A 12,928-nucleotide genomic window follows, 5' to 3' on the forward strand; every position below is an offset into this window, starting at 1 on the left:
GTCTAGGTTGGTCATAGCTTTTCTTCCAAGGAGCAAGCATTAGAGAGTTCCTTAGACAGCAGGAAATCAAGCCAGTCAATCCTAAAGGAAATCAACCCTGAATATTCATGGGAAGGACTGATGCTGAAGCTGAAGCTCCAGTACTTTCGCACCTGATGCAAAAAGCTGACTCACTGGAAAAGACCCTGATACTGGGAAACCTTGAGGGCAGGAAAAGAAGAGGGCCACAGAGGATGAGATGGTTGGATAGCATCACCATTGGATAGCATGGAGTCCAATGGACATGAGTTTCAGCAAATTCCAAGAGATACTGAAGGACAGGGAAGCCTGGCATGCTGCAGTCCATGCGGTTGGAAAGAGCTGGACACAGCTTAGCAACTGAACCACAACCCAGTAAGTGGCAAGTGTCTCAACCCTCTGTATGCATTTGTTTGTTTATGGAGTCTTAGAACTGAGGGTCCAGAAAAACTTTTAAAGGCATCTAGTTCCATCTCCAACCTGATGTTTGAATCACTTCAAGAGGCTCCTCAAGTCCCCAGATTGCCTCTGCTTGCACACTTCCAGTCGTGGAGAGCTCACTATCATCTAAAGCCCCTCGTGCCACAGATGGACAACACAAGTTGTCAGAAAGTTCTTTCATAAGCCCAGAGTGTCGCCTTATTGTTTTCCACCTTTCATCCCCAGGTCTCCCCTCTGGAGTAACACAAGGTAAGTCTACTCCCTCGCCTTCAGGAAAGCCTTTCACATAGTCAGTGGTCAGGACCCCTGAAGCTTTCTCAGGCAAGTCTCTCTGATCTCTTTAATTGTCCCTCATCAAATAGGATTTGAAGTCCCCCTTTCCCTCCCCATTCTAGTCACTTGTTGTTGGACAAGCCCTAATTTTTCTACATCCTTTTCCAAAATATATGTCTGAAAGGAGATGCAGAACTCCTGGAGTGGCACAGAGGAAATGGGACCACCATTCCCTTCCTCTTTCCAAGGCCCAGACTCTGGTTCCAGCAGCCCAAGTCCCCACTCGCTATTTTTAGCTGCTCCACCTCACTTCAGAGTCATATGTTGCTTCCTGTTGAGTAAAACCTTCATTTTCATGCCCACTGCTGCATCGTGAGCAGCATTAGTTTAAATCTACACAGCATGGAAAAGGTCTGTTTTCATTCCAATTCCAAAGAAAGGCAATGCCAAAGAATGTTCAGACTACTGCACAATTGCACTCATTTCACACACTAGAAACGTAATGCTCAAAATTCTCCAAGCCAGGCTTCAACAGTATGTGAACTTCCAGATGGTTAAGCTGGATTTAGAAAAGGCAGAGGAACCACAGATCAAATTGCCAACATCCGCTGGATCATTGATAGGGCACGAGAGTTCCAGAAGAACATCTGCTTCTGCTTTATTGACTACACCAAAGCCTTTGACTGTGTGGATCACAACAAACTGGAAAATTCTTCAAGCGATGGGAATACGAGACCACATGACCTGCCTCATGAGATATCTGTATGAAGGTCAAGAAGCAACAGTTAGAACTGGACATGAAAAAAAAGAAGAAAAAAAAAAGAACTGGACATGGAACAACAGACTGGTTCCAAATCGGGAAAGGAGTATGTCAAGGTTGTATATTGTCACCCTGCTTATTTAACTTATATGCAGAGTACATCATGCAAAATGCCAGGCTGGATGAAGCACAAGCTGGAATCAAGATTGCCAGGAGAAATATCTATAACCTCAGATTTGCAGACGACACCACCCTTGTGGCAGAAAGCAAAGAAGAACTAAAGAGCCTCCTGATGAAAGTGAAAGAGGAGAGTGAAAAAGTTGGCTTAAAACTCAACATTCAGAAAACTAAGATCATGGCATCTGGTCCCATCACTTCATGGTAAATAGATGGGGAAACAATGGAAACAGTGACAGGCTTTATTTTCTTGGGCTCCAAAATTACTGGAGATGGTGACTGCAACCATGAAATTAAAAGACGCTTACTCCTTGGAAGAAAAGTTATGACCAACCTAGACAGCATATTAAAAAGCAGAGACATTACTTTGCCAACAAAGGTCTGTCTAGTCAAAGCTATGGTTTTTCCAGTAGCCATGTATGGATGTGAGAGTTGGACTATAAAGAAACCTGAGCACCAAAGAATTGATGCTTTTGAATTGTGGTGTTGGAGAAGACTCTTCAGAGTCCCTTGGCCTGCAAGGAGATCCAACCAGTCCATCCTAAAGGAAATCAGTCCTGAATATTGATTTGAAGTACTGATGCTGAAGCTGAAACTCAATAATTTGGCCACATGATTTGAAGAACTGACTCATTGGAAAAGACCCTGATACTGGGCAAAATTGAAGGCAGGAGAAGAAGGGGACGACAGAGGATGAGATGGTTAGATGGCATCACCGACTCGATGGACATGAGTTTGGGTAAGCTCCGGGAATTGCTGATGGACAGGAAAGCCTGGCATGCTGCAGTCCAAGGGGTCTCAAAGAGTTGGACACGACTGAACGACTGAATTGAACTGAACTGAACTGACACAGAATTCGCTGAAATATGTTCCATGGCTGTATATTTATATCCATAAAATTATGGTTATTTTTGAGTACTAAACACAAATGATGAAAAGAATCTCAGGTTCCCTTCCTGAGGTTCATGGGAACACAGACATTGCCAGAACCACTGACAGGGGGGCAGACTAGGTCTGGGAACGGATCTGAAAGTCCAGCACAGAGAATGAAGCATTTGTTCATTTCTCAGTAGTCAAATTTATATACATGTAGCAGTAGGCTGCAGTCCATGGGGTCGCTAAGAGTTGGACACGACTGAGCGACTTCACTTTCACTTTCCACTTTCATGCATTGGAGAAGGAAATGGCAACCCACTCCAGTGTTCTTGCCTGGAGAATCCCATAGACGGAGAAGCCTGGTAGGCTGCAGTCCATGGGGTCGCACCGGACATGACTGAAGCGACTTAGCACCAGCAGCAGCAGTAGGCAGGATATTAGAGGGAAATAGTGAAAAGGGAAGAAAGTCAGCACTTAGCAAACAGGGATTCAGATCCTAGTCTTAGTCTGGAGCATCTGTAATTGAGGAAACAATAGTTCAGCTGTCTAAACAACTGGTGCGAGTGAAGGTGCTTTTCTTCTCTGGTGAAGGTGCTTTTCAGACTTTAAGGGCTAAAACAGACCTTGGTTATTATTATTGTTATATTACATCCCTAATACTTCAGGTCATTGGGAAAGATCCTGATGCTGGAAAAGATGGAAGGCAAAAGGAGAAGAGGGTGGCAGAGGATGAGATGGTTAGATAGCATCACTGACTCAATGGACATGAATTTGAGCAACAGATGGTTAGATACCATCACTGTCTCAATGCATATGAATTTGAGCAAACTCCAGGAGATAATGAAGGGCAAGGAAGCCTGGCGTGCTGCAGTCCACGGGGTCGCAGAGTCAGTCAGAGTCGGATACAATTTAGCGACTGAACAACACTTCAGGGCCTTCCGTGGAATTCCTCCTTCCTCTCCTACCCTGTTTCTTTAATCCAGGCACCAAAACCTGCCTTTCAGTTCAGTTCAGTCGCTCAATCGTGTCCGACTTTTTGCGACCCCATGAATTGCAGCACGCCAGGCCTCCCTGTCCATCACCAACTCCCAGAGTTCACTCAAAGTCATGTCAATCGAGTCAGTGATGCCATCCAGCCATCTCATTCTCTGTCGTCCCCTTCTCCTCCTGCTCCCAATCCCTTTGCCAGTAGCCAATTCTAGGCCAAAGCAACGGCGGGAACCTGAGTTCTAATTGTCTTTGCCATCTAACTGCATTACCCAGACCCTAATGTCTTCACTGGTATTAATGAAGGTAAACACAGACAAGGGAGGCTGTGTGTGTGTGTAAGAGAGAGAGAAAAAGATCGAAGGCTCTGTAAACTGCAAGGTACAATACTCATTAGGTAGCTAGAGCTGAGATTAAATCCAAAATTCGAGCCGCCCCGCCCGGTGCCCCCCAAGCGGCTCCCACCCGGGACTCTTAGCCAGTCCCAAGGATGCTGCAGCTAGAGACCACTGGCTGGACTCCCTGCGGCCTACGCGCGTGGAAGGCATGCCAGCGCGAGTTACTGGATTGGGTAACTCCGCACGGGGCGGAGCCTCTGGGAGGCGGGGCTTCCGGTCATCCCCGCCGCTGTTGCCAGGGGTGACAGCCGCAGGGAGGCGGAAAGAGCCGAGAACCAGCCAGAGCTGCGTAGGTAAGCGAGAGCCTTGGCGGCCATGGCGGTCTCGGAGCCTGGGTACCGGAGCTGGTCCTTGTGGCCCGAGGTGCCATCCGCCACCTTCTTCACCGCGCTGCTCTCGCTGCTGGTATCCGGGCCCCGTCTATTCCTGCTGCAGCAGCCCCTGGCGCCCTCGGGTCTCTCGCTGCGTTCCGAGGCCCTGCGCAACTGGCAAGGTGAGCAGGGCGGGGCCGGGTCCCGGGTGCCAGTCCTTTTTCCTCCGACCTCGCCAGGCCCTGGGCTCCGGCCTCCCAGCACCCACGCCACCCCATCTCCGTCCGCATCATTCTCCCCACCTGGAGGACCAGCCCCATATTCCACGTCTTTGTGCAGAGCCCCATCTTGATCATCCCTTGTAACCCTTCCCTACCCAGATTTGTTCCCGTCCCTGTCGTCATCGTACTGGTCAAGGCTCGCATATCCATTCGTAGCAATTAGGTTTCATTCACCCCTGCTTGCTCGCCGAGGAGGATTTTTCTCTCCCTTGTCACATTCACACCTACGTCTGCTTTAGGGCCCAACCCCCTACTGGAAAAAAAAAAATTTTTTTTCCCCCTCCTTCTCAAGACACTTGAGCTGTATCTGTGGCCACCTCTGTAAGCATCCTGGCCTCCTGGGGTTTAGAATTTCTTCTGCATCTTCGTTTTTATCTTAATCCTGACTCCGATTCCCAGCTTATAGCGGAAGCCGGGTGTCTCGTACCTTTGGGAGAGGTGTTGGTTTTCTTGGGGAGATGGAGATATTTTGCAGACCAATTAATTATAAATATCAGTTCATAAAAGATGTTCTTAGTCTCCTATTTCTTCCCCATTCTTTTCTGGGGAGGAAAATGGGAGATTTGTATAACTTTTGTTGTTTTGCAAAGCACTTTCACATGCATTAACCTCTTTTAATTCTCATGGTGATCCCATGACGTATTATTACTGTAGGCATTATTGCCCATGGGCTTTATTGTTGTCCATTCTTTAAATGAAACTGAGGCTTAATGCGAAGACTCACAGAGCTTTTGAGTCATACAACTGACACAGGAACCCAGATTGTTCTTTGCATCTTGTGACATTTTTGAACTGGAACCTTGGGGGCTTTCTAATCCCCAAATTATATAGAATTGCTTCTAGAATCTTCACATGTACCCTTGGGATTTCAGTGTTGGAAGTGCTCAACAAGTAATGACGATACTCTTCAGATAACGAAGCCTTACAGAGATGTTCTGACTGAGGTATATGGTTCTTAGCCTGCCTCCCTGCTCAAATCTAAAAGTGGTCCCCCTCACCCTCACCCTGGATACACACAGCATGTCTGTCTTCAGAGACAGATGCAAAATGCCAGCCTAAACTGAGCTCCCTTTTTTTTTTTTCCCCTTTACTTTGCGGCTTGTCTTGAGTGTGGGATTCATGGACAATGTGAGTATTAGACACGTAAGAGACCTTTGAGGGCCTCGAGTGTATCCATTTTATTTTATAGTAAGAACACTGAAGCCGACAGGGCCCTGTGTCTGGGCTGAACTCAGCCAGTCTAGGCGTGACAGAGCCAAGATTGCTTTAGACTTCCAAATCCAATGTTACTGCCACTTCACTGATCACCCCCCTCCTTCAGTTTAGTGTTTTGGCCTGCAGGGACATAAAAATACAGAAGCAAGGACTGCTTTTAGAAAAATAAAAGATTCTTTACCGTCTTATTGCATATTGAGCATCACTCTACCTCTAAGACTGGATAAGCACTTGCAAGAAAGACTTCTGAGTTCTGTATCTACATTCTTAGTGATAGTTTTCTCATCTTTACAGGTGCACAATAATTCATGGTCCCTTTTTTCTTCCTCTGAACAGCCACTATGGAAGGAGAGGTCAGGATTACAGCCGAGGAGACGGGCACAAAGAGTGTTAAGTGACACCCACTCAATCCACCTGAAGCTGTTACAATTAATTAACCCTCAAACTGCCCGGTGAGATAGGTCAGTATTAAAGCCTCAAAGAGGATTATAAAGCACATTACAAATTATAAAAGACCATCCCATGCTAAAAAGTGTCATTTTTTTTTTCCCCCACGTGGAAGCCAGTCACAGATAAGACTTGCTCCAGGTCTGGGAAAGAGCAAAGATTAGACATCCCTGCCTCTACTTTGAGTCCTGGGTCCTTCGCTGTTGCTCCCCTCTGCTTATCCCACTGGCTCCGGGCTGATTTTCCCTGGCAACGAGAGCCAGCTACTCCGTTTTCCTAGGTGGGTTGTAACCTGGCTTTTCCCTTCTGGGAGCAAGCCACCATCAGGCCTCTAACTCGGTTCCCTCTGCAGTTTACAGGCTGGTGACCTACATCTTTGTCTACGAGAATCCCGTCTCCTTGCTCTGCGGTGCCATCGTCATCTGGCGCTTTGCTGGCAATTTTGAGAGAACCGTGGGCACCGTCCGCCACTGCTTCTTCACCGTGGTCTTCACCGTCATCTGCGCCATCATCTTCCTGTCGTTTGAAGCTGTGTCATCGCTGTCAAAGCTCGGGGAGGTGGAGGACGCCCGCGGTTTCACCCCCGTGGCTTTCGCCATGCTGGGAGTCAACTGCGTCCGCTCTCGGATGAGGCGGGCCCTGGTGTTTGGCGTGGTGGTGCCCTCCCTGCTGGTGCCGTGGCTCCTGCTCTGTGCCTCCTGGCTCATTCCCCAGACCTCTTTCCTCAGTAACGTCTGTGGCCTGGGAATCGGGCTAGCATGTATCCTTGCTAGAGGGCTGTTGTAGTAACAGCGACACGCCAAAGGATGAACCACACTGTAGGTCCTGGGGGTCGGGGCAGGGCGTTCAGGCAGGTAGAGCTCACATGTAGGTATTCCGTGTGCTAGCTTCAGATTTGGAACCATGTGGCCTCAGGCAGGTCACTTCCCTTCTTTATGCCAGAGTTTTCTTTTCTGGAAGAGATCCCCCAGGCTCTTTCCATACAATGGCTCAGCACTGCCAGTTACTGAAATACTTTGATTTGTTTTTTTCCAAGGTGTAAACCCAGTTGACTAATTTTTTTTTACTGGAAGATCCTGAAATAACCATGAGCTAGAGATGTTCCATGAAAGGTATTCCCGGGACACAGGTTTCTTTGTTTTTGTTTGGCTTAGTCTTAGTCTTTTTCTCAGAAGAAGAAGAAAAGAATTTTTTTAAGGTAGGCTTTGACCATATGAGTGGTTAAAAACTTAGAATAAGCCTTATATTCCTTGCATAAATATTCTGGCAATTAGGCTGACTCTTTTGGCTGTCTCGGCAGTGACGGGCTGATACAGGTCGGATGACCAGGGTGCCCTCACCTCTCTGGGAGCTGGTGACGGTGTGGGGGGCGGGCTGCCACAGAGGCCCACGGGAAGCTCACTTGGTCACATCGAGGCAAGGCTCCTTCTACCTGGGACAAAGGACAAGATGTCAGACCTCCCAGAGGGTATTAGACTAGCCGCCTGCTTCATCCCACTTAGAGAGACAGAGGCGCATGCTGGCTTCTGACGGTCATTACAGGGGCTCGAGAGGCCCAGGAGAAAGGATGGGCAAGGTGTCAGCACTTGTCTGCCTATCGTTGCTGCCTTGTGTTCCCTCCGAGGAACGGAGGCTAGAAACTCCCAACTCCTGGTTTCCCCTGAGCTTGAAACTGCAGTCCAGAGATGATGGTGGAATAAGCCCAGGCCCCGTGTGGAGCCAGAGTGGCTCCTGTGTCCTGGGGGCAGTGTCCAGCCCCTCCCTTCAGCGCTCTCTGCTTCTCCTTAACACGCCGACCCCAGACGGCCTCACCTACTGCTTCTCCTTTGACGTCCCAGAGCAAGTCGCCGTGAAGCTCGACCAGAAGTTCCCCTTCAGCCTGATGAGGAGGATTTCCATGTTCAAGTACATCTCCGGCTCTTCAGCTGAAAGGAGGGCAGCCCAAAGCCGGAAGTAAGTTACAGAAGGCCGTGCTTGCTTTATTCCTGCAGCTGCAGGGCCTATAAAGGCGCAGTCCCCAGCCTTTTTGGCACCAGGGACCAGTTTCGTGGAGGACAGTTTTTCCATGAACCAGGAGTGGGATTGGGGGTGGGGGGGAATGGTGATTCTGCTCTCAGATCCACCTCAGATCATCAGATCCCAGAGGTTGGGGACCCCTACTGTAGAGGCTGCAACTGGTTTTCGGTGTCCTGGGGAATAGGGAAGAGGGTGTGGGTTGCCCAGGCCTACCCAGCAAAACCTGTCCACAGATTTCTCCCGAGCATCCTGGATTCTGCCCAGCTGCTTCCAAAGTGGGGTCCAAGCAGGAAGGGCATTCAATAGGAGGCATTCAAAGCCCTTGCACATAATCCCGAGGGACTTGCGGCCCCATCAGTGGCGTCGCCAGCCCTCAGCACTGACAAGCACTCTGTGGGGCTGGGATTGGGCTCCAGCAGGTGATGCTGGCAAGAAGCGCGATCCACCTGACTGACTGGGAGGCTTAGAGGTGGCATGGCCTGAACCTCAGGGTGTTCTTGGCCACCTGGTGGGAGAAGACGAAGTTTATTTACCGTTTTCCAGTCCAGGTACGTTAACTCTCAATGGAGTGCTCACGTAGCCTCACTCCCTCCTGTCAGAGAGGAGGCCCAAAGGGGACAAATGTCTTTCTCCAGGTAACACAGAGTCAGAAGCACCCAGTCGAGAGCCAAGGGCTCCTGCTTCCGGGTCCTGCTCACTTCCTGTCCCTCCCGCACACACGCTGCCAGCCTCGGATGGCCTTCACTGGTTTTTGTCGATGCTGAGAGTTCACGATGGAGGAGGTTTCCCTCCCAGAGAAGGGGTTCACCGCCAAGTCAAAGTGCTTTGTCCGTGGCCCGTTTCTGCCTTGGGACAGCTATGGAGTCCATCTTGTCCCCCACGCTGGCCTGGAGGCAGGATCTTGGTTGAATCAGAAGCTGTTGCTTATAGTTTATTTTAGGAGGTGGACTCTCAGCCTTCAGTGGTTCAGAGCCCTCTGACCATTTTCTTTTCTTTTCTCTTTTTTTTGGTCATGCTGTGTGGCTTGTTGGATCTTAACCCCCCTTCCCCAACCAAGGACCAAACTCAGGGCCCCCTCAGTGAGAGTGCCAAGTCCTAACCACTGGACATTGCCGGGGAAGTCCCAGCTCTGACCATTTCTTAAAGGCAGGGACGGGTAGTGGGAAAAATAGAAATGCACATTCACTCATTTTATTTCAGGCAAGTAATTCCTGGAGTCTCAGTGGGTGGGAGGTGTTGATGTTTAGAATTAGCTGTATTTTAGCTTTTTGGAAGGCCCCTGATGCTGGGAAAGATCGAGGGCAGGAGGAAAAGGAGACGACAGATCGTAAGATGGTTGGATGGTGTTCCCGACTCAATGGACATGAGTTTGAGCAAGCTCTGGGAAGTGGTGAAGGACAGGGAGGCCTGGTGTGCTGCAGTGCATGGGGTCGCAAAGAGTCGGACACGACTGAGCAACTGAACAGCAAAAACAACGGGTGGGAGGTGTTTACATTTAGAATTAGCTGTATTGTATAGCTTTTTGGTACTTAATTGCTGTTCTCACAGAATCTAGAGAGAACTTAGTTCTAAGCTCAGTTCAGAGAACTTAGGGGTCCTCATTTGCAAACTCCTCAGCCGCGCTCCATGAAGGAAGCCCCTCTAAAACAGCTGACCATGTTGACCCCTGGCGGCTGGGGCCTCGCTCTACAAGGCAGCCCCCAGTGAGGACAGTCTTGCACGCTGGATCACACTCACTTCTCTGTAACTGTGACACCCGTGGTGCCCAGTGATCCTGCTTCCCCATAACGTGCAGACCTGGCTGGGGATATGGTGACCCACATGGCATAGTGTTCCACCCCATATCATCCTGGCCTGTTGCAGGCACCCAGAACAGAACATGATGTTTCTGATCACCCAACAACAGGACACGGGCAGCGTTGACACACATGTTGGTTTTGGCATCAGTCCTGGCAGCCTGGACAGCTTTGTTTCCCTTGGAGGCTCTTATCAGGCTTCTTATAGGCCAGAGCCTCTGCATTTTTAAAATTCCGAAAATGCTGCTAAGTGTCATGTGTCTGTACTTCAGTTGATTTATAAGCCTAGGTTTGGACTGAAATGTATCAAAGTTTAATTGTTACCTAACACAGGTAATGGCACCCCACTCCAGTACTCTTGCCTGGAAAATCCCATGGATGGAGGAGCCTGGTGGGCTGCAGTCCATGGGGTCGTTAAGAGCCAGACACGACTGAGCGGTTTCACTTTCACTTTTCACTTTCATGCATCGGAGAAGGAAATGACAACCCACTCCAGTGTTCTTGCCTGGAGAATCCCAGGAACGGGGGAGCCTGGTGGGCTGCTGTCTCAGGGGTCGCACAGAGTCGGACACGACTGAAGCGGCTTAGCGGCGGCAGCAGCAGCAACACAGGTGTCAGTGGTGTTGACATTTGTTCTTCGTATTGAGAAATCTCTGCAAAAGTTCACAGGCTAAATCCCTTAGAATGTGTCCTCCTTTGTAGTCCCAGCCACCTGTGTCTGTGGTGGGGTTTTTGACCTCTGCACAGACAGCTCCCCGCATCTGTCATGTCCATTCCCTGCCTGCCGGGACTTTGAGCTATAAGCCTTCTTTCCTGCCATCACTGGTAGACCATCTGCCAGTAGACGAGGCCTGGGCCCGAGCCCTGTGTTACCATGTTGGAGCCCTGCCCTCCGACCTCCCACAGAAGTGGACCTGTTCTCTTTGGTTGAATCGCTAGGCCAGCCATGGAAGACACTTAACTACCGTGATCCCATCCCCAACTCCATCCAACTTGCAGACTGCCCTTATACCTCAAGGGGTCTCAGGCATGGGCCCGATCGCCCCTCTTCCTGCTGGCTTACTGCAGGGCCGTGAGTGGTCCCTGCCCGCTCTGGGCATCTGTTTTCTGTTCAGTTGATATGACTCTTTCTCCCCATGTGGCACTTTTACAGCTGGTTACAGGAAATGCCCGTCCACAGCATGTTGTAATAGAAGGCAGTGCAGCCAGCCCAAGCCTTTCTCCTGTGGATCAACAGTTCAGGGTGCTGTGTTCCTGGCATGACTAGCTCAGTGCCCATCTTCTCTCTTGTTCCTTTCCAGGTCGAACCCTGTGCCCGGCTCCTACCCCACGCAGAGCGGCCACTCTCACCTGACCCCAAACCACCCTGCCGCCCAGATGCAGCATGCCAGTGGCCAGAAACTGGCGGCCTGGCCATCGTGTGCTCCTGGGCACATGCCCAGCCTGCCTCCGTACCAGCCTGCCTCCGGTTTGTGCTACGTGCAGAATCATTTTGGCACAACCCCCAACTCCTCGGGTGTCTACCCAGCTTCCGCGGGTGCCTCCCTAGGAGTCCAGCCCCCCGCCCCCCTCAACTGCCCCGGCACCGTGTATTCCGGGGCCCTGGCCACTCCAGCAGCCACAGGCTCCAAGGAGTGCTCAAGGGTCCTGATGCCCTGAGAAAGTTTCCAGGGACACGATCTCCCTTCCTGGCCTTCTCAAAAAGGGCCTCTCTGAGCTGAGATTTTCTTGACACGAAGTTATTTATTGGACATCTCTATGTGCCATGCTCTGTGTTGAGTATTTTGATATGTGTCCCTGTTCATCTCCTTTATCCTTGTGACAGCTTCTTGAAGTACAGTGGTCCCCACTTCCCAGATGCAGAAAGCAGGGCGCCCGGTCAGGACTCGTGGCTCTCGTGGCACAGCTGGGGTGCTTGGCTTCAGGCCCAGGCCCCTCCCACCCACTTCCCTGCCCCGAAGAAACCTCGGGGCAGGGGGTTCGGTTGTCAGCGGCTCATCCCAGCTCTCTGTTCCTTCCTGGCCTTGTGCGTAGCGCTCTTGGTTACCCAGTGTCCGTGTGTCCGTGCGTGCCCTTCGGGGGCTCCCTGCTGGTGTGCTCGCCAGTCCCCAGGCCTGTGCAGTGTTCCTCCCCTGCAGTGACACCCCTACCACCCAGACTTCTGCCCCAGGGGTGGTGAGACGGACCTGCGTGTGCCCCAGCAGTATGCTGACGGGTCCGTTGCGTTGGTTACGTTTGTATAAAGAAACTGCCTCCGACCTGCTCCTGGCGTGCTGTGTCTTTATGATCGGGGAATACAGAGGGCAGCAAAGGGAACCGCAGCCAGGTCCAGTCGGGCAGACGACGCCCCAGTGGGGATGTGAAGTGAGGTGGGAGGTACGAGGCTCCCTGGAGAGCTGAAAGGGCAAACGGAAAGGTTTGGCGACCCTGAAATGGGTGGACAGCAGGGAGCCACCGTGGTGGTCCCTGCACTCCAGGCTGGGTCACTGAGAAGGGCTGTCTGGCAGACCTTACACAAAGGAGAGACGCGGGTACTGGCGGCGACGCTGTCAGAAGCAAAAGGTGGGGAGGAGAGCCCTGGCCTCTCTGCCTGTCTCCTGATCTCCCAGCAGGAGATCCTGTGGGCTAAATTAACCAGGAAGCTGTTGGCAAGTGAGCCCAAACCACATGGTTTGCAGGGATCAGCTCCCCACCGCCCCGACTCTTCGAGGCAGGGCAGGAGAGGACATGAAGGTGACTGAGCCAACGGGCACCTGATCAGGCCCGGGGGAGCTCACAGCTTCTGATCAGCTGTCGGTGGGACTCCTTCAGGTGGGCTTGCGTTGAAGAAATGCCTGGTGCAGGCGTCCGGACAAACACCGTAACACGTGGCCTTTGTGTATTCCCGGAGCTGGATAGCCACCTTGGGCTGGCTTTTTGGAGAGGCCTGGGA

The 12,928-nt window shown here is 51.0% G+C and overlaps 1 protein-coding gene across 3 annotated transcripts; it reads left to right on the forward strand.

Moving 5' to 3' along the window:
• Nucleotides 1-4,176: 4,176 nt before the first annotated feature.
• RHBDD2 (rhomboid domain containing 2) lies at nt 4,177-12,259 on the forward strand. 3 transcript variants are annotated; one of them, XM_055562186.1, is made up of 6 exons: nt 4,289-4,423; nt 6,074-6,198; nt 6,300-6,464; nt 6,537-6,944; nt 7,987-8,137; nt 11,298-12,259. In XM_055562186.1, the coding sequence occupies exons 4-6, from the start codon at nt 6,782-6,784 to the stop codon at nt 11,653-11,655; spliced, it is 672 nt and encodes a 223-aa protein (XP_055418161.1). In that variant the 5' UTR covers nt 4,289-4,423; nt 6,074-6,198; nt 6,300-6,464; nt 6,537-6,781; the 3' UTR covers nt 11,656-12,259. The 3 variants fall into 3 exon arrangements, with proteins under 3 accessions (XP_055418159.1, XP_055418161.1, XP_055418160.1); XM_055562185.1 differs by having other exon boundaries at nt 6,304-6,464; XM_055562184.1 differs by lacking the exons at nt 6,074-6,198; nt 6,300-6,464 and having other exon boundaries at nt 4,177-4,423.
• The last annotated feature ends 669 nt before the right edge of the window (nt 12,260-12,928 follow it).

Source organism: Bubalus kerabau, chromosome 23 (assembly GCF_029407905.1).
Source record: "Bubalus kerabau isolate K-KA32 ecotype Philippines breed swamp buffalo chromosome 23, PCC_UOA_SB_1v2, whole genome shotgun sequence".
In the NCBI taxonomy this organism is placed as follows: domain Eukaryota; kingdom Metazoa; phylum Chordata; class Mammalia; order Artiodactyla; family Bovidae; genus Bubalus; species Bubalus kerabau.